Genomic DNA, 26898 nt, shown 5'->3' on the forward strand with positions numbered 1-26898 from the left:
TGACATTTACATTTAACACAAAACATTTAACACAAAATTACCTGAAATTTGGAGAACAAAAAAAAGAAGTAAAATAACAAAACCAGGGAATGAAAATTAAAACAATAAAAAAGTACCTAATTTTGAAACAATAATTATAAAACTAGATTTCTTAATATTTAATTTGATATTTTAATTATTTGATAATTTCTATCATTCTCTCTCTCTCTCTCTCTCTCTCTCTCTCTTCAAGCTAATTTACTTTTTTCACTTCTTACTTTTTTTTGCAAATTGCTGGACAATCCAAGTTGCACATTGACTTTTTTTATATTTTGCTTTATGTTTGGAAGGTTTAAATTCATGTGAAAGCTGTCTCAAAACTGATGCCAATCCAGGTTTCAAAGGGTTAAAGTAAAACAAGACAAAATAAATACCCTTTCAGCAAACAACTGGCTAATGTGAACACAATCGCAGACTCAATAAAATAATTTTAAAAAAAGACATTTCAGATTTCTCAGAAACTAGGTTGTAATAAATCAAATTGTCGCATTGTTAAAATCTTCAAAAAGTCCTGTTTTGGCATCAGACAACAGTCAGTTTTTACTTAAAGTGAGAAGCTGAAAAAGTCTTATTGTCTGTGGGGAGTTCAGCTTTAGTGAATTGCTTCAACATGCAAATGCCCTCTTTTCTATATTGGGTCTTTTTCTGTGTCTGACATGATGAGAAGTAATGGCCTTTTAAATGGAGGCATCCAGCAGCGTTTGCTCAGGGAGGGCTGCTGGGATCAGACCTGTTTTTAACCATGGCCTCCCCTGTGGAGATCTGACAAGCATCCGAACCGTTCTCTTCCTAATCCCATAGAAGTCAGCTGAGCTCAGTGCTCTTTCCTGCCAACAGCCTGCTTCAGGTTCTCATAACACATATTTGGAGCAGGGATGCTGAATGGTGGTGGTGGGGGCCTTGGAACGTGGCAAGGACTAAAGATATTTGCTGTTTTCAGGAGCGCCTGATTCTACAAAGCTGTCAGAGTGTAGCCTGAGATGACATACAGTGTAGCACATCACACCACAAGGTTCATCTGGCATTGGCCATGTTTGGAACCGTCACATCCACTGTTTGGAAGATGGTCTTGGATGCTTCTCATGGAAAAGTTTCAGGAAGCAGCTTATCGGAGGTGGGACAATTCACCAGAACTATGTTTGCCAAACCAACCAGTTGGTCATCAGTTTTGAAGCCTTCACCAGTAAAGCATAAATCTCGGCTTTGGAGTTTTGGAAAATACTGTCCCCTCCGCCTCACTCTGGTGTGCCCAGCTGGAACAGGCACGTTCCTGTCCCCTGAGGATGGGAGGGATTTGGTCAGAGCTACTGTTACAGTGGCATTGTCTTTCTCATCAACTACAAGGTGCTTCAGTAAATCCAATCCAGCAACACTCTATAAAAAACTTTAACAAGCCAAACAAAGGCGATATTTATGCTTTATTATAATCATCATAATGCTTGTGTGTGAGAGTGTGAGAGTGTGTGTATCTGTCCGTCTGCAGCTAATCTTGCAAACTACTGGACCAATCAGCCTAACATTTTCTGTGCACATTTAAACCTTGTACCTTCCTGAAAATTCTCTGGAGTATATGATATATGACAGTGTAACTGTGTATGATGCACCAGCCCTCCCCAAATCACACACACACACACACACACACACACACACACACCTATTTTCCTTATTTAACAGAGAAATACAACTCTACACCTTTTGCATTCAACTTTCTTGCGGTCACGGAAGACTGACCAGACTTGAATGGCGTGATCAGCTCAGGTGTCCCAGATTCAGCGGCTGCCCTGGTTGGACTCAGCTGGGGGGATCAACAGCTAAGACACTTTTGAAAATGTTATTTACACACTTAAAAAAAAATAAAGGCAAGAGAGGTGATGTTGATAATTAGTCATGTGACTTGTGTATTTATTACAACTGTGAATGTTCATGTAATTTCACTGATGGAACCTGAAGAAGCCACAGGCGAAACGCATTGCTCTCTTTCAATAAAGCTACCAAACTGCACCTGACAATCACACGGCTGTGCACGGGGGAGTTTTGTTCATAGAAAAGAAACCACTTGTATATCAGCTTGCTGTTTACCATGCAAAGCAGATCCTCTAATCAAACAGCTATTTTCCTCTTTTTTGTGTCATCATACCATCTCTTGTTTGCAGTGCTGGTGATGGAACACGCCACAACAACAGTCCTCTCTGTGGAACGGCTAAATGTCAAGACGGAGAGAAACAGGGACGGGTAGAAAGAGATGATAGAAAGGAGAATGATGACGGAATGAAACAGAAAAATGAGAGGAATGATGCCCGGTTCGAGGTGCGGTGACCTATAAATAATAAAGCATTCGGACAAGGAGGGGCGACAAAAAGACAAGACAATTAAAGCTCCTGACTGATGTGCGGCTTAGCGACGGGATGGTCGCGTGTTTCCATCCAAATAAACAAACAAACAAACGGCGAAGGAGACGAGGACAGTCTCGGGATAGTTGGTTGGAGCCGATAATGAGGACTCGCCTGTAAACAATGAAACACTTTATGAATCTGATCTGTGACATACGCAGAGGGGATACAGACACATTCGGTTAATTAGCGTGGCTAATTAGCCGCAATGCAACAATAATTAATTTAAAAAGTGATATTTAAATTAATTATTGATTACATTAATTAAGTTGGGGGGTAAGAGGGGTTGGGGGTAATTAAGATAAATGTTAAATGTGTTGGTAATTAGGATCGGGAGCGAGGTGATGATGATAATGATGTAAAGACAGGAGGCCAGGGGAGAGGAGCAGAGGAGAGATGGAGGAAGATGGAGAGATAGACAATAGGAGAAAGAGAAGAGGAAGAAGGGGGTTTCTCACTGATCAAGCTGTGCAAAGTGTTTCCGCAGTGTTCTTACTAATGAGTGCCTATTGATTGGTGTAACCCGTCTCCTAGCCGTGCTCACCTCGTCTTTGATCAGAGCACTGAATCACTAGTTAACACTGGACTGCAGCTGGATGGACTCAGACAAGCTGCTGCTGATAATTACAATGAGAGCAGACATAAGGCTTTTACCTCGTGCCTCCTCTCTACATCAAGGACGCTGGAGGAATGTGAAGAGCCTGAGCCCTCACTTTTGCAGCAATTAAGGCTGGGCTGGATTAGCAGCAGGGGAATGTGGACACCTGGCCCGCAGACCTCTAAAATACAATACATCTTTATCGCCCACAAGGGTGGAATTTGTTTTTCTGTGGTCCGTCTGACGCAAACACCACTTTACAACAGCACTGGGAGTATAAATATTCCAACACATAATGTAAGTAAACACCTTAACCCTCTGAGACCTGGATCAACATCAGTTTTCTTGTATTGCGGTCAAATGCTTTCGGAAGCTTTTTGACAATTTGAAACCTGTGCCTGTTGGTTTGATTTAGTTTATTTATTTTTAAAAATAGGAGGATAATTAGAAAATTATCCCCCAAAAAAGGAAAAAAGTCCAGAAAAATATATTGATGATATGATATTATTAATTGTATATTTAAAATTCAGTTACATTATATATATATATATATATATATATATATATATATATATATATATATATATATATATATATATATATATATATATATATATATATATATATATATATATATATATATATATATTAGTTTTGTTTGGGGTTTTTTTTTGCTTATCTTAATCTTATATTATCTCATATCTTATCTGCAAGTTACACGTATTGCTTGAGCGGCAGGCTGTCTGCTGATAGTGCTGGCTGCGAAAAAGAAAAAAAAGAAAATGATTGCTGTAATGCTGACCTGCATTACACGGAACAGCAGTCCACATACCAATAGGTGACATCACGATAGGTACGTCCTCTATGTATAGATTCTTTCAGTACAGTATTCACCCCCTTTTAGCTCTGTGATGTAAGCTGACCTTTGTATGACCTTTACTGACATTTTTTTGGGAGGGCAATCTGTAATGTTTGGTGTTGGAGACGGTTCTCTGCTGTCAGGCAGCGAAACAGGTTTCATTTATGCTCCTTGTGTGTTCAAGTGTATGTGGATGGCAAATGGAAGGTTTGTCTACGAGAGAGACTCCAAGTGAAAATTGGGAGAGCAGAAGGCGGCTTCACCTCCAAATCTGTTGACAAGCCAAATGATAATGTGACGGCACGAGAGAGACGGAGAGAGCGGGAGAGGGTGATCAGATCGGGTGGGAATAGGGAATAGATATGCAAGGTAACTCAATTAAGGGAGGCAATTTCCACCCTCCCCTCTTGCCCTGAAAGAACTAGAGCAAGTGAAGCCACTTACAATGGTGTCAGAGGACAAATGGAACACAGAGGCAGAAAAAAAAAAACTTGTACATTTAAAGAGAGAGGACACCGAAACACAGCAGTATGTTCTGACAAATGAAACCATCTTGTTGGATGTCAGAGATTGGAACAGTATCAAGCGCTATTGTCGAAAGAAAACTCAACTTCAAATAGAATGAGTTAAAAAGAGAGAAAACAGACAACTCCGATAGTAGTTATTAGTCATAACCTGGCACCACTTATTCCTCTGATATTACTCCCTGCCAAAAAAGAAAAGCACACTACATTTTTGTGTAAGCGCAGAAATTTGGGCCTCGGGACTCACAGACAAAAATATGAAAGCAGTGGAGTGTTGCTTAAATCATCACCTCAGAAACTGTGGTGGTTTTGGCTCACAGTCAGAGGAGTCTCAATAAATCTGCACAGGTAAGAGCAGGTGAGGAGATCACCATCAGCCACACAGCGGAAGTTAACATTAGTATTTCTAAAATTCATAACTATGGAGTTTTTTAATCTGATAACCAACAGTTGTTTTGAAGTCAACCTGCTTGTTGTTCTTGCAACTGAAAGCAGGAGGAAGCAGACTGACTGCAGCAGAGCTTCAGTGCTCAAAAAAAAAAAAAAAATATAGGAAATGCGTGTCGTATTGCCACATAACCTGAACGTAGATGAGTGATACTTTCGAAACATCAATAAAACACCACTCCAAATGACTCCATTTCCACTGATGTGACTTCTCTCACATGGATTTTTTTTAAATGGGATTTTTGTAGTAGCTGGTGATTTTTTTGTAAATATATTTTTGGGGGCTTTTATTGCCTATATTAGATACTTACTTCTCTATTTTTATGCACTTTAAGCACACATCCAAAACAGGCGTATATAGAGATATGTTATGAAAATGTTTTTATTCCTTTGTTTTTATTTAATCAGTTTTATTTATGTATTTATGTATTTATTTATTTATTCATTCATTAAGATATTGATCTGGGTTTTCAATTCTATTTTATCAGAAGTTGTCCTATTTCACTATTTCAGTCATTTCAAAATTAAAGGACTCCCTGGATTGAGACCAACGAGTGCTGGGAACAATTTGATTAATATTGTAGCTTCTCCGCTGCCCCGTCTTGGCCTGTGGTCGTCTCCACCCCCTCCTTGTTTCCAGCCTTTTTTCAATAATTTTAGATTTTATTATTCTTTTTCTTTTAGTTTTTTTTTAATTTTATTTTTATTCATTTGCATTTTGACATAACTTATAAGGGGTTTTGACTTATGAAGGACATTTCTTAGAAGAAGAGAATCTTTTTTTTTCTTTTACACTTGTGGTCTCCTTGTGCTCGTGCCCATCATAGCACTGCGCCTAAACCCAAACCTAAACCCAACCTTAATCAAACCCAATTGGGGAGCTTTTGTCCCCATTATGACAAGATGTCACCAAATAACTGGCCTTTAATATGGAATGTGTTCCCAAAAGTAGCCTAAATCACCACACACACACACACACACACACACACACACACACACACACGTCCCGCCTATCCTGCCTCCTCTCTCCTGTGTCACATTTTCTCCTCTAAATAATGATGCAGCAAACTTAAATCTCAGCCAGTGAATAAGAATGAATTTCTCTGTCCTGCCTCACAGATGGAGCCTTTCAGCAGGCCGTTCTATTTATGTTCCAATCCAATCCAGCCGTGACTCACTCGCACCATTACTCTCATTCAGGATTATTGCAGAATGCCTGTCTGCTCTAACTAGACTGTATACCTGGCTGAAGTTTTCAGTGGGATTTCAAGCAATCTAAATGCCCCTCCATGCTGTGTAGACTCCACCGCAATCATATACTTTTACAAAGAAAGAAATAATAGCTCCAGTACACTGAAATGCACAGCGGTGAGCTGTCTGACGCCTCTGTCTGCACAAAGAAAGTCACATAGAATCACTGTTTCATGAAAAGAAAAGGCAGCTTGTATATACCTTCATCTAAAGTCAAATTCAACCAAATATTGGCATTTTCATTCCAAGACAGTTAGAATCATAATCTTCATTACAGGATTTTTCAGGTTTATTACAATTTTGGTCTCATTTTAGTGACGTATTTGACCACTAATGTTGGTTATCACACTGTACCGGGTAACAAGTAAACTGCTGATATTTGGGAACTAAAACAAAGTCTGGGGATTAGCATGCTGATCGCCTGAATGACACATCATTACCTCAGTTATGCCTGTGACTGAATAAAAATGACAGATTCAAAATATACAAGCAAGCATTTGAGAAAAGAAGTTCAGTCTCACAAAAAAACTGTTCCCTTCATTTAAAATAAATATTCAATTAAACATACAGCATACACTGTAAAAGTAAACTATTTCCTTTAATTAAAAAATAAATAGTGTCCGGGTTGCTTTAAAGTTTTAGGTTGGCTGAATTTGAGAAGATAAGTTAAATCATTAAAAAATTACCTCAACTTCTCAAGTTAAAATTTTAAGGTGGTCTGGACACTAAGGTTATTTTAAGTTAAAACAAATAGTTTATTTTTTACAGTGTAGATGATCTCATTTCAAATAAATTAGAGAAGACCATGTATGATCTCCATCCAGTCCCTAAATATAAATCTCTTTCTGATAGATTTCAACTTTTATATAGATTCCTTAACCCTTTAAGACCTGGAGCTACATCTATTTTCTTGTGCTGTGCTTTAGTACTTAAGTAATACTTTGTGCCATTGTACTTTAAAAACTGTTATCCAAAACAAATGAAATCACTGATCTGAACCAGTTTAGGTTTAACCTTCACAATGCAACAGAATTAAAACAAATAGAAAACACATTACAGTAACTCCAGGTCTAAATTTCAGAAAACACACCCAAAAACTGATCTTGTTGAAACGGGGTCTGACTGCGTGAAGTGAAGCTCTCTCGCCTCACGTTTTATCTGAGCATCACTCTGCAGTCCAAACTTTCTCAAGTATAAAGTGTTTGATGCGAGACAGGCTGGCTCGGCCGCTCTGACTCTGCTGTCTGCCGTTCACGTTGCTCCTTCTCCATCCTTCCAAACTCCTCTCTCCATCTGTCCACTCCTCCCTGTCTGTCTCTCGCCTCTGTCTGTCTCCTTGTCTCCCTCTCTTTCTCTCTGTCGCTGTGAGGAGGCTCGTGTTGGCTTCACACCGTCTGCCTCTCACCAGCTGACTGACTGACTGAAGCTCCCACTGCTTGAGTGATGCCACCGTGACAGCTCCATTCTGGACGCTGTGTGTGTGTGTGTGTGTGTGTGTGTGTGTGTGTGTGCAGGCATTCAGGGATGTTTTTTTTTTTTTTTTTGCAGAGTGAGCACATATGTGTCTAGAGCAGCAGATGAGTCTTTGACAGTGGCTATTGTTGTCACAGAAAAGTTGCTTCTCTGTTGGTTTTATTAAGAATTAAAGCACCTGGAAGCATGCGTCTTTGAGGTGTCACATGCAGCCTGTGAAGCAGAATTGGGCGCCGGGCTAAATGAGTCAAGGTGATGGGGAAAATATGGGGTAGCAGACAAGCTTTAACGGCTTGCAGATAGCGCTGTGGGTGTGTGGCCCTGTGTCCAAGTCGCTCAGATAAACTTGCGTTCCACTTCTGCTAAAAAAAAAAAATTAACTTCAGTACATTTGTACCTCGATATGTTCTGACAAAAAAACATGCTGCCCTTGGTATCTGTTCGAACTCCTTGAAGAGCAAGCAGACACGCTGTTTTTTTGTTTTCCAGGGTGGAGTTCAGCCCGTTGAAGTGTGAATTACTTCAGCCTTCGCTCCTGTTAAATGCAATTAGTTTTCTGACAAGTTGTCCATTGTGTGCCTTTAACAAATGAGGGGGGAGAGATTCAAGGTCAAAAAAACAGCAGTTTTCTCAGCTGCGAGTTTCTAATAACATCACTTCAATTTAACAGGTTATCTAGAAATTACTCGAGGTCACACACGCACATTAAAGAGGAAGCAGAAATTCATTGAAAATAGAAAGAGAAGTAATCATACAAAGAAAACACTCAAAGGCTTCAATGAGACAACACTCTGTGCTCTTTATTCTGCTCTGAATGTGTGGTTTGTAGGCGGGTTTCCATGACAGATTTGCACAAAACTTAAGTGATATTTTCAAAATGTTAATGAAACACAATTGTGAGATGACTGTGTTTCCACTGAGTGATGTTGTGCAACTTCTCCTCTGCCGACAACATTCCAATAAGCATGGTGATGGATGTTCAAAACACTAGCAGCTTTATTTATATTTATATTGCAATTTGTGCAATTTAAGGGTTAATGGAAACCTGCCTTGTGTGACTTGTCTTTTAGTGAAGTTTAATACAGTTCCAGCTAAAGTTTGGATGTGACTTTTGGAGAACACAATTAACGTTTAGAAAAAAAAAATTCAAACAAGATTAATAAGTCGAGCATGCTGGAGCTTATGCTACCATGCTAACTCCAGCATGCTAACATTAGCATAGACACAGAATGCAATATGTCCAGCTGGAGCGCAGTGCAGACAGAAACACTGAAACTACAGGTAAGTTGCGACAAGAAGTTATTTATTAAAAAAATTAAAATTGATTTTAAATGTGAGTTTCTGGAAGGGGACAGGGGCTTGGCTGGGTTCTGAGGGAAACACAACAGGAGCAGAAGGACAAAAGAGGAGCTGGACAGTGGATCATTGGTGGCAAACAGAAGATCTGGAGGAGAGAGGAGGAATGAGCTGCTCTTATCCTGCAGCAGTGGAGGTGATTGCATGATCAGCAGCAGGTGAGTGATGAACTGCAGGTGTTAATGATACGAATGCCAAACTCCACAACTCCGCCCAGCTCCAGATACACACACACACACACACACAGACACACACACACACACACACACACACACACACACACACACACACACACACACACACACAAAGACGGGAGGAACAGACAATGGACAGACACACCCACACGAGAGAGAGGGAAACAGAAAATAACACAATGGAAAAAAGAAAATCAAAACACTGAGCCCTGACACTGGATCAACATCTTTTTTTTTCTTAAACCTTTAAAACTTTTTGATTTAATTCCTTTCAAAAATATGTGTCAGGAAAACTGAAAAATGAGTGACTCAAACTCAAGTCTTGAAATTTGAGTGCATGTCTCTGATTTAAAGGCGCTGTCAGTGTAGACAAAATCATGTCATATGCAAACCACAGGTTTTTCTTTGGTACCAGGAGTTGTTCAGATGTCAGAAACTTTTTTTTTACCAAAAACTGTGCAGTGTGGGACACACAGAGGAGTGACAGTTTACAGTTCTTACATTGTCTGTAGAAGACTTGGAGAAGCAGACTCAGTTGTCCTTTCTGTGACCAACTGTTGTTTGTCTTCCCTAACATCTAAATTTACCTCGAGTGTGACACCGCAGGAGCGCCTCCACTTGTGTGTTAATTGATAGCGAGCTTGTTAAAGCTAACAGGAGGAGAGACAGTGCTCGCTTTCCGATTAGACGATGCTCTCTGGTCCCTGTAGCTTCAGAACACTTGATGATTACATGCTGTTTCTCCTGCTCTAATTATCTTATGGGTGGGATAGCTTTAGGGCACCCTTTTTAGACGCTTGAGTTTTTTTTTTTCTTTCCCTCTCTATCTGCCCGCTACAATGTGTGGGAAACTTTTTGATGTGCGAGACGGGCATTATTTTTACCCACCAAAAGGCAGCAATTACTGGTCGTTATGCTGTATTTTTAGCCCTTAAAGTGACTTGGGAATAAATTGTTACAGGCATGTAAATCAGGATAAGGGGACGGTTTGCTGCTGTTTTAGTGTGTATGAGAGTGTGAGAGTGTGAGAGTGAGTGTGTGGGGAGTGATGAGAGGACTATAATCATATTTGTGTAGTTAAATCAGTCATGACTGTGAATGTGGTTTCTGTGTCAGTGCTCACCCTGGATTACTCTTTGCATTTGCACATGCATAAAGTCCTGACACCCCCTATCACCCACCTCTCTGTGTGTGTGTGTGTGTGTGTGTGTGTGTGTGTGCGTGTGTGGGTGTGTGTGTGTGTGTGTGGGCTCGCTCTGGCTATCTGAGCAGACAGTGATGCATGTCTGACTGCACCACTGGCTTGATGGAACTTGATTTAGAAAATCTCTTCTTGGAGCCAATTCATGTTTCTCCTCCAGTGGCCTTCTCTGTGTGGCTCTGACAGTTTGCAGACAGCGTGAATCATGCACTTATGCCACCGTGTGTGTGTGTGTGTGTGTGTGTGTGTGTTCACTCATTGCAGCTCATGGATGTGAATCTGTGGGGCATTCTGGACTCCGGCACAGGAGACAGAGTGAGGTTGGAGAGGGGAGAGAGAGCACAGGGTGCAGCAGCGTGCCAGGTGCAGCGCTGTAGTCGTTCACTAGGGGGAGCACTCGGTCTGCTGCTCTCCTTCAACTCAGCTCCACTCACACACCTGCCGATGAGCTGAAGACACACACTTCCTGTTAAGGCCAAGGTGTCAGTTCACAGAAAGGAGACGGGTGTGGTTGTTTTAGAAATCAAAATGGAGCTGGTAGGGTATAGCTACAACACAATACTACATTATTAAAGACTTTCAGTTTACAGATTAAAGGAGTCAAAGAGCACAAAGTGATGGGGTTGTCAGCCAACAAAGAAATCCCCCTACTTTACCACTCCTCGCCTATCTTATAGCCTAACCAATCTTCTTCCTCTCTCTCTGAGGAACAGGCCGGAAACCCCCTCCTTGCTTGCACAACAGCCATGACTCAATTATGGGAAGCGTCTGGCACAGTATCCTATCACCATAACAGTCGCTTCTCTCCTAACAACACAAGTTGTTATTCGCATTCCTTGGCTATATATTCCTATTGGTCACATAAAGTTCAGAGAGTGAGAGCTCAGAGAAGATGATTTATGGAGACCACAAAAAATTAGAAATAAAGAAATTCTGCACACTGTCTGTCTGGCTGCTGGTATATTTATATACAAGGTTTTGGTATACCGATCAGCTGCATGAAACAGCATCACAGTTCAACATGGATGCTGGAGAACATTTAGATTACCTGTGAAAGCAAAACCCTTATAAACACACACATTGCCATCCAGTTCAGTTGGTAAAATGGGCTTTAACCCTTTGAAACTTGAGCAAATTGGCCAGATTTCTTTTAACAAAATGTGGGAAGAAGGCAATGAGCTAGCAAAGAACTAACAAACCAAAGCAAGCTTTACAAAAAAAAGTAAAGCAGCACCTTATTGTGCAATGCTTGTAACCAAACAGAGTGTGCAGCTTGTGCATTGTTTTATCTCTTTTTCATTTCTTTCTATCTTCAGTGTACTGGAATATGTTGTTGTAATTTTCTTTCAGTCCTTATCAGTTTAGTGTATATTAATACATACTTTGAAATGATTTAATAAAAGTATGGATAATGTTAATGCATAAAATGTATGAGATCATGAAATCAAAAAGATTGTTATACTTTTCGAGTTTTGGTTTCAATTGTTTGTTTTGCCCCTAAGTGTCTAATCTGTTGTCATGTATTTTATGTTTTGTGTGGATCTCAGGATGTGCAGCTGATGTTAAGCATTAGCTCTAATGGGAACCCCAATAAAATTGTAAATCATAAAATAAATTACCCAAAAATGAGCAAGAAATTTGTTTTAAAAAATCACCTGGGAAAAGAAAGCAAACAAAAAAACAAAGAAAAACATTCCATGATCTGATAAATTTCCCTTGCTTTTTTAAAATAATTTTCTAAATGCACTATTTTATTGCAATTTGTGGAACATTCCTTGCCAAGTTGCTTATTGGCTTTTTCCCATGTTTATGGAAGGAATTTCACCATTTTGCTCAGAGTTCAAAGGTTAAAAGACTTGTGAAAGGTGTTTGAAAACAGCACAAGTAAAATGATGTCGATCCCAGTTTCAAAGGGTTAAAAAACAAAATCTTAAAAAAAAAACCAAAACAACATTACACTCTTGAAGGAGTGAAAAGAGATAAAATGGAGGGAAAGTCAATAATTGTGATTTTTTTCATGAATGAGAGCCTTAGAACTGTAAAGTTTCCGCAGCATTAAAAAAAAATCAGAATCAGGGAATTAAAATTAAGAATCCAATTTCCGTGTATAGCTCCAGAATAGCTTGCACAATTAGTGCCCGTTTCAGTATCTGAAATAAACTAATTATAAATAACCAATTAAAAGAAAAATACTTTTTTTATGTAAAGTGCAATTACTTCCTTTGTGTTGTGCTAATAATCTGATGCAGGGACAGAGATGGGAAAGAAAGGTTTTGTGTTTTCTGTTCCGGCTGCTTCAAATCGTCTGCAGACTGAATTTAAAGGGGAACACCACCTAAATGAACAATTCCAATATATAATTTCCATAACCTCTGAAAGTTAAATCAGTATTTGAGAACATGAGCGACTCCCTCAAAAGACCAGAAACCAGAGAAGGAAGTCCAAAACTTTTGATGTCACAGGGTATCCATATATATATATGGAGCTGCTCCATTGACAAAGAATGGAAGTCTGATTTTGTGGACCCAAAAAGTATTTATTTTGTTTTATTTTTTACAACCAGATAAGCTTTTTTTCTGTTATAGTGTTGTCAGTTCTGAAAGAGAAAATGTCTTTTTATACTCCGAACATTCCCCTGGCTGCTCTCCTCTCAGTGTCATCTAGAACATCTTTCACCATGCATTGTCTATGGAGCAGTTCCACACTTTTACCCTTTCACCATTTTCAGTTTTAGTGCTCTGTAGTTATAATATTTTTTTGGACTGCCTTTGACCATAGAAATAACATGTATAAATTTTGAAAATGGGCAAAGTCCCCCTTTAAACAGCTAAACGTGACTCTCTGACTGACTAAATGACTATAAATCCAATGTTTTTTGTTTTTTTTCTTTGTTGTGGTTTCCCTCACACAAAGAAGATTCTGGCCTCTATGAGACTTTTCAGATGAAATAACACTCATTGTGGGCTTAGGTTTCATTTTCCGTATGGGGGAGACAAATATGAGGTTTGGGGGTCCTCCGCCAGAGAATTTGAAGCATTAAATATTTCATGTCCTGCATTTGAAAAAGATAAAAAAAATACTGCAAAGAGATACAAAATTGCTGCAGAAAGATACAAAATTACTTCAAAGAGATACCAAATTACAAAAAAATATTTTAAAAAACTGCAAAGAGATAAAAATATCACCGCAAAGAGATACAAAATGACCAAAGAAAGTTAAAAAAAAAATACCTTAAAGAGACACAAAATAACTAAGAGATGCAAAATGACCAAAAAAGATACAAAATTACCTCAGAGACACAAAATAACTGCAAAGATATACCAAATGACAAAAGATTTTTTAAAAAGAGATACAAAATCACCAAATGAAGATAAAAAAATGGCCTTCAAGAGACACAAAGATTACACAAAATGACTACAAAGAGATGCAAAATGACCAAAGGCTACAAAATTTCCACAAAGAGGCACAACACACACACACACACACACACACACACACACACACACACACACACACACACAGACACACACACACACACACAAGGCTGTCTTAGGACTATAAATAGATGCAAAACGACACAAATCAAGGCTAAACTACTGTTATATATATATATATATATATATATATATATATATATATATATATATATATATATATATATATACAAAGTGTGTGTGTGTGTGTGTGTGTGTGTGTGTGTGTTGCTCCTGTGTGTGCTTATCTGTGCACAGGGACCCATTATTTTAGAATACGGTCCTTCTGTCGCAATCAAAACTCCACAGTGGACATAAAAATGCATTAAAGACATTGACTGACATAGATTTTGCATTACTTATAGATGGATGATGAATAAGAGGAAAACTGTGATGAGGAAGAAAATAAGGTCTGAAGAAGAGGTAGGAATGATCCATACTTATAAGAGTTTGGTTTCAAAAAATCCATCCATGTACCTGTTCTCCCTCTCCCTCTCTCCATCGTTGACCGGTCCACATGAAATACCAATCAGCCGATGTTTTCCTTGATTTGAATCAGCCTCTGGTTTGTATTTACGCCGCTAGGGGTCGTATGAGGTCCGCGGATACGCCGCGCTCCCTTCCTCTGCATCCCGCTGCCGTGTGGCTGCAGGAGAGTTAATAACGTTACAACTACTGGGTGTAATTATAGCGCACAGCCTTAAGAAGAGCGCGTGAATGGCGAATGACTTCCTGCATACATATCACAACATTTGCATGCATTAACCCGGTGCGCCCAGCCTGTCCCCGGGCTCACACAGGGGCCCCGCCACCGAGTCAACAAGTCCTCCACTCAGTGCCAGCACAGGTCGTCTCTGTACGTGATGACGGACAGGTGGAGAGTGTGATAAGGATGTGGCAGCTGATGGGTTAAAGTCATAAATGTCGCTCTCTGTATCTTTTTTCCCTCTTTTGCGTCAGGTATTCTAAAGAGGAGCTCAGAGGGTGGTTGAGCGACATAGAGGAGCGGTGAGGGAGACGTGGGTCGAGCGGACTTTGACGGGCAATCCCTTTGTCCAATCAGGAGAGAGCTCTCAGCGTGACTTACAGCCGCGGGGGCTGAGAGGAGGAGGCGCGATGCGGGGAGAAAAAAAGCAAATAGTTGAGTGAACAGCGTCAGTAGAGAGTAGAGTGGAGGGGACCGCAGTGAGGGAGCAGGGTGCCAAGAGCAGACACAGAGCCAGAAAACAGGAGGACAAGTCCGACATTTATTTTCCGATTACGGAGCATCACAGAAGAGAAATCTTTTCATTCTGTTTTTATATGGATACGGATTTTCCCCCAACTCCTTTCCAGGCTGGTTTCATCACCCCGGCAGCACTGCGCTTCATTGGAATGTGCGCTGTAGCTTCTCCGGGACACGTCTGAAACGCACGACAACGGAGACAGAATCGAAAAGAGCTTCTGCAGTCAGTAAAACTCCTTTTCAAAACATCGAAATGCCTCCTTTTTAATGGGGCACATTTCTCCGCTCGCATCACGCCTTTTTGGAGACTTTTACGCGTTTTGGAGACTTGTGTCTCCCGACTGAAATGGGTGATGGAAATGGACATTTTGGCCACTAACAGAGGATAATAACGGTTTATCATATTTTCTACCCAAGTGCACTTGTTTTTCCGGCGATGATTGTGCTTTTGATTGTCCTGTGCATCACGGATGGAGTGTTCTCTCAGATACGCTACTCTGTGCCGGAGGAGGCGGACCATGGCACCTTGGTGGGAAATATTGCCGAGGACCTGGGACTGGACCTTACCAAACTGGCCTCCCGTCGCTTCCAGGTGGTGCCCAGCTCTCGGACACCGTACCTGGAGGTGAATTTAGAGAACGGCGTGCTGTTCGTTAACGAAAAAATCGACCGGGAGCATATCTGCAAGCAGAGCGCGAGTTGTCAGCTCAACATGGAGGTGTTCTTGGAGAACCCGCTGGAGCTGTTTCGGGTGGAAATCGAAGTGGTGGACATTAACGACAACCCTCCCAGCTTCCCGGAGACTGACATCACAGTGGAGATCTCAGAAAGCGCCACTCCGGGCACCCGTTTTCCCCTGGAGAGCGCGTTCGACCCGGACGTTGGCTCTAACGCTTTACGCACGTATGATATCACTACTAACAACTACTTTTACCTGGATGTGCAGACCCAAACGGACGGAAACAAGTTCGCGGAGCTGGTTCTGGAAAAGCCGCTGGACCGGGAGCAGCAGGCGGCGCACAGGTACGTGCTGACCGCGGTGGACGGCGGTCAGCCTCCCCGGACTGGCACCGCACTGCTCGTAGTCAAAGTGCTGGACTCGAACGATAACGTGCCGGTGTTTGACCAGCCCGTGTACACGGTGAGCCTCTCGGAGAACGCACCGGTGGGCACGCTGGTCATCCAGCTAAACGCCACCGACCTGGACGAGGGACTTAACGGGGAGATTGTTTATTCTTTCAGTAACCACATATCCAACCGCGTAAAGGACCTGTTCAGCATAGACCCGCGCACCGGGCGCATCGAGGTGCGCGGAGAGGTGGATTTCGAGGAGAGCAGCCTGTATCAGATCTTCGTCCAGGCCAAGGATCTGGGGCCAAATGCCGTGCCCGCGCACTGTAAAGTGCTCGTAAAAGTCACCGACGTGAACGACAACGCACCGGAGATCACCTTCAGCACTGTCACCGAGTCGGTGAGCGAAAAGGCGGCTCCCGGCACCGTCATCGCGCTGCTGAGTGTGACGGACCGCGACGCGGAGGAGAACGGACAGATCCACGTGGAAATCCTCGGTGATGTCCCGTTCAAATTAAAATCCTCCTTTAGGAATTATTTCACCATAGTGACCGACGGGCCGCTGAACCGGGAGCAGGCGGACTCCTACTCCGTCACCGTGGTCGCACGGGATAAAGGGACACCCTCGCTGGCTGCCAGTAAGTCCATCCGACTCCAGGTGTCCGATGAGAACGACAACGCGCCCACTTTTACGCAGCCCATATATGATGTGTATGTGACAGAGAATAACGTGCCAGGCGCCTACATCCACGCTGTGACGGCTCTGGACCCGGACATCGGGCAGAACTCGCTCATCAGCTACTCCATACTCGAGTGTGACATCCAGGGCATGTCAGTCAAAACCTACGTGTCCATCAATGAGGAGACGGGCTACCTTTACGCGCTCAGGTCCTTTGATTACGAGCAGCTGAAGGATTTCACCTTCATGGTCCAGGCCAGAGACGCGGGAACCCCGGAGCTCTCCTCTAACGCCACAGTGAAAGTCATCATTGTGGATCAGAATGACAACGCCCCCCTGGTGCTGGCTCCCCTGGGGAAGAACGGCACAGCCAAAGAACCGCTACCCCGCTCAGCCGAGCCGGGCTACCTGGTGACCCGCATTGTGGCCATGGACGCGGACGACGGCGAGAACGCACGGCTGTCCTACAGCATCCAGAGGGGGAACGAAAACGGCATGTTCAGGATGGACTGGAGGACGGGTGAACTGCGGACTGCGAGGCGCGTGTCGGCCAAACGGGACCCGCACCAGCTGTACGACCTGCTGATTGAGGTGAGAGACCACGGGCAGCCTCCGCTGTCCTCCAGCGCTAGCGTGCTGGTGATGCTGGTGGACAGCGTGGCTGAGGGCCGCGGCGGCGGGGAGCGGGGAGGCGACGCCAAGGCCAAAGACGGCACCCTGGACCTCACCCTCATTCTCATCATCGCCCTGGGCTCCGTCTCTTTCATCTTCCTCCTGGTCATGATCGTGCTGGCCGTGCGCTGCCAGAAGGACAAAAAGCTCAACATTTACACCTGTCTGACCAGCGACTGCTGCCTGGGCTGCAGGTCCTGCTGCTCGCGCCAGGGCCGGGCCCGTAAGAAAAAACTCAGCAAGTCGGATATCATGCTGGTGCAAAGCGCCGGTAACGTCAGCGGGGCCGGTACGGCTCAAGTGCCCGTGGAGGAGTCAGGGAGCTTCGGCTCTCACCATCAAAACCAGAACTATTGCTACCAGGTATGTCTGACTCCAGAGTCTGCCAAAACCGACCTCATGTTCCTAAAGCCGTGTAGTCCGTCTAGGAGCACAGACACCGATCACAACCCGTGCGGGGCCATAGTGACAGGGTACACAGACCAGCAGCCTGACATCATATCAAACGGCAGCATTTTATCAAACGAGGTAAGAGTCCCTCTCATACCCACAGTGTGACCCCCCCTTCTACTCAGAGCATGTCTAAAACCTGATTCCCGGACCCCCCTGCCTGTTTGATACATGACAGGTTCAAAATGTTTCATCCAAGAGCCATTTCCATCCCCCTAATTTCCCCCCTGTCAGTTCAGTGGCATGCCAGCTCTACAAATGGCTGTTATTGAGTGCTAATACACACATCCTCTGACTTCTTCCAGGTTCAAAGCAAGCACAATGATTAGCTGACATGTTGCCTTCAGGGAGCCCGGCCCCTGAAAAAGCACTCTCTGCATGCTTATGTTGAAAAAAATCTCAAAAAAATAATCAGAGAAGAGGTGTGTATGGTGGCTCAGAGGCTGCTGGTTGCTGTGGGTGCATCTGTGGGTGTATTCGTGTGTGGGGGGAGCACACCTCGAACACACACTCCTCACCAGATATGTGTCAGGGTCATTTCATATACTGTAAAATCTGACAAATTGATTTTACTTTAAAAAATGCCTTGCCTTGAAAAATGTTAATAAATGCAACCATTAGTCTGGATTTATATTAAATTTATATATAATTGTTAAATTTGCTTAAAAAAATGTTCTGTTTTCAAATTTTGGGAAGTTGTTGCAACGTGAAAATGAAAACTTTAATTAAATCAGTCTTTTTAAGTTCAATGAGTTCTAGTAAACCAAGTTTACTGTGCTGTATATCATATTATGGTTGTTGCAAACTAGTTAGTCATATTTGTATGAACTTAAACATGTTTAAAAAACAACTTGCAAATGTACATAAATATAAATATTAATCCTAATTTATGTTACCTTTATATCAAATTGTTAAGTTAACTTAAAGTTTAGTAGTATTTACATAATTTTTTGGAAGTTTTTGCAACTTAAAACTGACAAGTTTAATCTCATTCTTTGGAAGTTTTTCTAACCAAGTTTACTGTGCTATGTATTATATTCTGGTTGTTGCAAACTAATCAATCATATATTGATTTTCTTTAGCATGTTAAATAAACAGAACTTGTAAATATACGTAAATACAACTCTTAACCTTGATTTATGTTAACTTTATATCTCATTGTTGAGTTTACTTAAAATGTAGTTATATTTACTTAATTTGCGCAGTTGTCACAACTTAAAAATGACAAGTTTAATCAAATATAGCTTTCTAAGTTTAAGAATTTTCAGTAAACCAAGTTTACTGTGCTATAAATATGCATTCTGCTGTTTGCAAACAAGTCAATCATATTTGCATATTCTTCAAGTTAAGTCAGAGTAACTTAGTTTACTTAAGTTGTTAACACTTAGAAAGAACAAGGTAATTCCACTTGTCATTTTACGTCGCAACAAATTCACAAATTAAGCATATACAGCTAAATTTAGAGTGAACTTAACATTTTATATACAAAGTAAACATGAATTAAGATGTATGGTGATATTTACTGTCTTTTATCAAGACAACCGGTCTCCAAGATTGTTTTAAGTAAGATCAACTTGTCAGATTTTATAGTGTAGCTAACATCAACTGTGATGCATCATTTCTGCTTCAAAAGTGGTGTTTTGTTTTTTCTGTGCTGATCAAGTTGCTCCTGCGAGAAGCTCAAAATTGCCCCCCCCCCCCTTGTCTTTTCAGACCAAACACCAGCGAGCTGAACTCAGCTACCTGGTGGACAGGCCGAGACGTGTCAACAGGTAAATATGGATTATCAGCCTGTCACATAAACCTCTTTGAATTTCATACACTGATATTCAAGCTGATGACAAGATCGAGATGGAATAAGGTTGATTTCATGTCCTCTTTGGTTCCAGTTCGGCATTCCAGGAGGCCGACATGGTCAGCTCCAAAGACAGCGGCCACGGGGACAGCGAGCAGGGTGACAGCGACCATGACGCCACTAACCGAGGCCATTCCTCTGGTAAGAGCTGCTGCGAGTGCCCCTTTCTTCGCTTTCGGCTTGACTTGATTGAAGCTGCATGTTAAAAGGGCGAATCGATGTGCTCTCTGGCCTCTATAGGACTGGAGTTTGCTGATTAGCATGTGGTTACTATGCGGTGTGGGTCCAGCAGCAGCAGATTGCTGCCTGTCTCTCCAGAAAATCTTCCTGCTCAGTTGTGTGGGGTTGGAAAAATGAAAGCTCATTTTAATTAGCATCGCACATGGCTGGAGTCAGCACTGTGTCCAGCAATCAGCTTTAATGCTGATGGTGTGGACATTCTCTCTAGTGACACTGTGGCTTGTGATTTCCTGTTATACCTCAAAAAAAAAGGAAAAAAAATAAGAAGAAAATGCTTAGGATGGCTAAACAGAATCCTGGTACAGTGCCTCTGAGTGCTCGCCCTCGCTGAGAACACATCTCTTAATATTTGTGCCTTTTTTCCAACACGTGATGATTTAATGTCACCGGGCAGAAAGCGAGCCCCGGCACTGTTGTTTGTAAATATGTGGCGGTGTTAATGAGGAGCCAGCTCCCTGTGAGCTCGGTCACTTGGTGCTGGAGACCACTCGATGAGACGTGACAGGCTTTTTAATGAGGCCACGCTCGCTCTGGAGTGCTGGGAAGTGGACCAAATAGGTTGCGGCCGCGGCAAACAAAACAGACGATTCATCCGTTCATTACATTAATTAACGCGGTCATTCATGCAGCGACTCTCCAACTGCACTTCTTCTTCCTCCCTGACCACATTTTTCCATACCCATCCTTTTTATTTTCCTTTTTTAATCTCCCCCTCCTATCTGAGCTCACACAATGGGGCCCCACTGAGCTGTGAATGCCGGTTTTATGTCTTTATTCAGTGGCGAGCTTTCTTCGCTGCATCTCTCTGCAGACTGTCATCGTGTCTGGTCGGCCACAGCAGCCCCCCCCCCCTCGCAGTGCCAAATGGAGCTTGCCTGCCACTTCCACTGTCACCCCAGTAGGCCTTGGTGGGTCACACAGACCACAAATAAACAGAAACACAAAGACCTGATCCCCGTTTTAGCTCAGGAGCTCTGCGTTAGACCTGCACAACTGCTCCAGGTTTCTCTTTTCTCACCAGCGTGGAAGATTTTCTCTCCTAATCGGTACTGAGGCAGCCAGCTGCTTTGTGTGGATGGAGTTGTCCTATTTTGAGTGCATTAGCATTTCGTGTGAGCGCTGCCAGCCAGAGTTCATATTCTGTCATGAATAGTCACACTCTGTTATCAAAAGTAGGGCTGAGCAGCATTTGAAATGTGTACCTGAGTTTCAGTACCAAACCAGAGACACTTTTTGATGCTCTGTGGAATTTAAACCCTTTTTATCATAAAAATAAAATCAGCCAAAGGTGTCAAATGTTAGATGATTTCCACACATAAGAGGCTGTGCGAAACCTTTACCGAAATCTAATCTATCTGATAAAAGAAAGCTCTATAGAAACGTGAATCTGAACACACATTTGATGCCAACTCTGTGTAATGGACACAATTGTTAAGCACTAGTTTCACAGTTTCAGTGTCTTTTTTTGTCTTTTTCACCACTGTAGCACCCCGGCTGGTTGCTGAATGTGAACAGATTAGTCCTTTTTTCAGCACTTTTGGGGTGTCTGCAGGTCCTTCAACAGTCTCATCTATTCATTTTATAAATATTGGGCCTTAAAATTCATTAAGTAGTCTTAATTTTCAATTTATTAACCTTAAATTGCCACCAATGTTTTATCTGTCATTAGCGTTAATTTCTTTTTGGAAAAAATCAGTCGAGCTCTTCTGTATCAAAGTCCACATTCCTGATGTTACAAAACCTAATACTGTCTTTGTACTCTATACTTGCACTTATTTGTTGGCAAATTGTAGACTGACTCACTCAAATAACCATATCCCAACACAAAAACCACCTCTGCACTTCTCATATATACTACTTACTTTTATACTAACTTGCAATGCTTGAATAACGAAACAATTTGTCACTTAGATTTGGTTAAATTATCTTGGAAAGATCTTAAAAAGCATTAAATGTAACCTTTTAACACTCTGATTTGTGTGGAAACCCTATCATTCCTTTTTAACAAGAAAGAAGAGAAAATTATTTTATTCGCTCTTTTAACAAAAAGAACCAGCAGGGTCAAATGTCGGATGTTGTCCTGCAGGCCTGAATTGAGTCCCATATGTCCTGCAGCATAGTTTGATTACAAGCAGATTAAATGTAAAACTATTCAAGAATGCACACCTTATATAGAACCTTTATTTAAGTAGGAAGTCACATTGGGATGAAAACCTCCCCAAGATAGCATCAAATAGCAGCATCCAACACAAACATTGGTGTAGAGTTCTGTGGGGTGGATGCAGAGGCAACATCCCACTCAGTATTTAGAAAATGTGACTTTGTCCCCACATAAGAAAACATGAAAGTAGTAAAGGACTTTTATTTTGAAAAAAAATGAAAGACTATTAATGAATGCAGAAAAAAAATCACAAACTGGTGATGCAAAACATCAACAGAAAGCAGAGGCAGAGGAGCCCCAAACCCCTCTGTTTTATCTTTGCCCCCAACACCCAGCTCCCGAAGTTAAAACGAAATCTTCGCCTCCTATGATGAAAACCTCAAAAACCAACAGCGACATAGGTACGACAAAACGCACATAACATACACAGTTCATTAACAAAGCAGCAGCACTAAGTTAAGTAATCATGTATACCATGTGAGAATGATGTGAATGTGTGGATTAAAGGTAATAAAACTAGAGTTTGACACCAGTACTTTTATATCTAAAGCTGGTGATATTAGATGATAATGCTGGAGAAGCCTAAAAATCCTCTATTTCAGGTCATATTTAGCAATGTATCAAATGACCACATGTAAAGTCCTTTAGAGGCTTCTTTGGCCTCTGAGGGTCTAAATCTCCAAAACAAGATTCTTAATCTAATAAGTCGTATTGTGATGCTGCTAAAAAAAAACCCAAAAAACAAACAAACCTGTAGTTTGCATCAGTTCTTGTTTCTCACAGTTGTGGAACATTTTCTATTTAAATTAAATTTAAATCAGGAACTGTGTGATCAAAGAATATATCAATCATTGATTTCACTAAGGAAGACTACAAAAGTTTAGCCATTCATTTATTTTGGTGCTATGGACACATTTCAGTTGGTGCCACAAAAGTATTGAGACTTAATTTTTAGTTTTTTTCACCACTGCGGGACATTTCCATTCCCAGTGGGGCGGGCCTGAGCCAGCAGCTGCTTTATGTCCTATTTCCAGTGTGTTTCATCGCGGGCCTGCCTTTTCACACACCCTCATGTATGCTGTGCTGTATTGTCCAGTTGTGATGCAGCAGCACTCTCCGGCTGACTTTGAGTACCCTTGGTGTTGCAAATAGGATACAGTTACTTTGTTGCCGAGTTATCAGCCATTTTAAACCGATTATTTGCCGTGCATTAAGTCTTTGTTTGATTAGGATAATTGATAGCGTGGCTTAGCGTCCCACAATTCAGCTCCCACAATGCTGCATAAAAAAAGAGCACAGGCTTTACTCTCTGCGTGTTAATTCAGTTTGTCAGCAGCAAGGGTGCACTCGAAGCGCATCAGTGTTTAATAAATGCTAATGTTAAATAAACACGTGTCCATGTCATCCATCACAGTGGAGCGTTAGCCTCCTCTCTTGACTTTGACAGGGGACGTAAGGGGGGGGGGCAATCTGAACTTCCTTTTTTTTTCCACTGAGACATTTTTGTCCACATGATCAGATTCATTGGAGCATTTGTTTTTTTTGTCTTGGGCTAAATTTGTTGAACTATGAGAACATTACACATTGACAGATGAATGCTGGTGTGTGAACGTGTTGGACATGCTGGAAACAGGCGTCACAGAGGAGGATGGTGCTGTTTATTCTCATTGCCCCATCATTTGTCATGTCTTCTTTTCCTTTTTTTTTTTTTTACCCTAGCGTTGGTTGTATTTTTGACAACCGCCGCTACGAGATTGTTGACATAGTGATTTGTGTTCTTTTTTTTCCCCTGCTGTCGGCTGCGTTGTAGTGCCAACATTTTCTGCTGCTTCAGGCTGTGTGTGCTCTGTTGTTTCCTGATCAAAACCACACCGTTTTTTCCTCATCAAGGACACACTTAAAGAGTCACAAAGAGTCCAGACATCACCTGGAAAGGACATAGAAACAAGATGAAACATTATAGATTTTACAAAATGTTTGATCTTGTGAGAAACAACCTCTATATTGGGCGGCTCAGTGCTGAGATTATTTTCAAGGCATTTTCGGTGTGTGGTGGAGAGTGACAGAGAGCGTGTGAGAGCGAGGAGGAGGATTTGCATTAAAGGTCGAAAGCAGGGATTCAAATGAACAAATACTGCACATTATGTGCCATTACGCAGCGCGAAGTGCAGATATGTGTGGAGTTATGGCAGTGATGATGTGATGGCCCTATAATTTCATCGAGGATGCATGTTTTTGTTTGGTGAAAGGCGTGAGAAATGCATAAATTTAGCACTATACGTACTAACTGCTGCTGCTATTATTTCTATCACACCTACCACTAGTACTGCTACTGCTGCTACTGAACATATTGTTGTAAAACATGTGCTACCACATAAAATCTCAAAATCACCCATTTTGTATTTTAGAATATGCTCTAGGACTGTAAAAAAATAACAACCCTAACCCTAGAAAACTTGGGGTTACTTTGGTGGTCCTACATATTCGACATGTACAGAGCTGTAGAGATCTTGAAATGATAAAGAACCGACATGTAAGAGAAGCTAAAACATTATTTTCACGAGTGTTTAATGGTATTATGTTTAGCCTACAAAATGTCAAGAATCATGACAAATGTGCCTCATAAGGTGATGATTCTGTTGATTTAATGCTCATAATGTCCAAAGGGATTCTTTAATGAATCAAAGTGTTGATAAAACTCAGATAAGTAAAAATATCATATTCTAGAAAAGAACATACTAATAAATACTTCATTAAATTCCTGCATTCAAAATGTTACTCATTAGGCACAACTATGCATAGCTGTTCAGGCCATAATTTATTCAGGGCCTCTCACATATGTTCATTGTTCCTTCACATCCATATATCATTACTCTGTCACTGTTTGCCTCCTTACTGGCATTGATTTTTACTCCCATGTTGAGTTATTTTCACTTTCAGACACGCTAATTTGACATTATAGAGAATATATGCATGCAAGATGGAAATGCATTGATGCATACAATACATAGAGGAGAGCTTTACATATATGTGTTGTACCTCATATGCATATATTTTCCCGGTAAAGATTTTTAACTATTATGTGCACATATTTTCACTCATAGAAACTTCAATTTGAACTGTACATATGTTCCATTCCATATATAGCACTCTCATGTATGTGCATGTAGTATATTCCTATGTGTACTGTGTGTAAGACAGTAACTCATTTATATGTAGGAGGAAATACATGAAAGGTCATTTACAAGCAGGAAGAGGCTCTTGTCCAGTTACTACAGAGCATATACAGTTTATTACATTATCGCTGACAAATAATATAAAACTACATACATAACATATAAGCAGAATTGAGTTACTTTAGCATTTTATCTGGTCAAAGTAGGACATGTTTTACAATGCATCATATTTTTTAAAAAACATATGTTTTTTTCCACTGTGTAAAATCTTAGTGTCCTACGTAACTAGTAACAATAGCTGTCACATAATTGTTGTGGAGTAAAAAGTACCATATTTTTTTCTGGCATATAATGGGAGTGAAAATACAACCAGATTGAAATATTCAGTTAGAAACTGCAAACCATCAAATTTTACTAAATGATTGAAATGAATAATCAGTTTTACATACTGTCACTTATTTTTTTTTTTGTGCAATTGTGACGAAATTCACTAATTTCAACTCCAAATAATGGGATCTTTATTTAATTATGTTCAGTCCCAGGAGCTTTAAACTTCTGAGTGTGAAACTTCCCCCTTGATCTTGAAAATAATAACTCAAAGTCCACTTGCAAGCTTTTCTGGTGTTTTGTACTGGAAGACTTTTGTTGAGGGGCTATTGTTCTCTGAGAGTTGTCTGGCTCCAGAACTTTGAATCTGACCACCCCAATGCATTTACTGCTTATTCTCTTTTAGAGATCAAACAGTATTTTCTTGGTTGACAATCCATCAATACAATAAGTACAGTGGGGTGGGGGATAATTAGCAAATCTAGGGACAGGTATTACAATTTAGTTTAGGCTATAAATTCTGTAGTGTGTGGCATCATTTGACGGTATATACTAAACTCTGTACATATAAATATTAACATTAGCATTTTCAAGTGACACTTTTGGAACCATGCCTGTATTAAGGGACCTGGATACACCTTTAGAGGTGGAACCCCATGTATTCCTATGAAAGCTGCTCAGTGGTGTAAGAAGCCAAACAAGTTCTATTTCCATCGTATGAAATTACCTGGATGTGCCGCGCATCATTGGGCCCACAGAGGATGCGCACTACGGACTTCAGCTGTACGAGCTGGCTACGTCAGGTTTAGCGCTCTGTTGGCTTTGATGTGGATAGTGTGCAGCTCTTCTAGACTTCTCAAATGTTGTTTGATTAAGTGGATTAAATCATGATAGTAAAACAAGTCATTTACCCACAGATTTACAGACTTCTGTCTCCCAAAGTAAGTCTGTGGGAAAAAGTATTTTTGGGCTCATTGGAATCATGTGACGGACTTGAGGATTGTAATTACATTCTTTGGACACAGTAAAAATTGGCTTCAAAGCCTGTTGCACTGCCTGGGGGCCTGGGAGGAACCAATGAGAAGTAATAATGACTTCATTGCCATGGGTTTTTTTATTGCAGTTTTCCCCCATGGCTATGTATAAGTGTGGACTTGAAATAACAATAGATCCAGGCGGACAAGTTGATCGTTAATAGGGCTGGCTGTTGTCCAAACCAATGGTTCCTAACGGGTCC

General features: G+C 41.3%; 1 protein-coding gene across 3 annotated transcripts in view; it reads left to right on the forward strand.

The window, feature by feature from the left end:
* Positions 1-14918: 14918 nt before the first annotated feature.
* pcdh10b (protocadherin 10b) overlaps positions 14919-26898 on the forward strand; it is a 28275-nt gene continuing 16295 nt past the window's right edge. The window contains exons 1-3 of one of the 3 annotated variants that reach the window (XM_042493821.2): positions 14919-17815; positions 19616-19674; positions 19792-19898. In XM_042493821.2, coding sequence (XP_042349755.1) covers positions 15467-17815; positions 19616-19674; positions 19792-19898 — 2515 coding nt within the window. In that variant the 5' untranslated portion in view covers positions 14919-15466. Of the gene's footprint in view, positions 17981-19615; positions 19675-19791; positions 19899-26898 lie in introns of all 3 variants that reach the window. The other 2 variants (XM_042493820.2, XM_042493822.2) reach the window with 2 other exon arrangements.

Source organism: Plectropomus leopardus, chromosome 8 (genome assembly GCF_026936395.1).
Source record: "Plectropomus leopardus strain MGB_pleo_1.0 chromosome 8, ASM2693639v1, whole genome shotgun sequence".
In the NCBI taxonomy this organism is placed as follows: Eukaryota; Metazoa; Chordata; class Actinopteri; order Perciformes; family Serranidae; genus Plectropomus; species Plectropomus leopardus.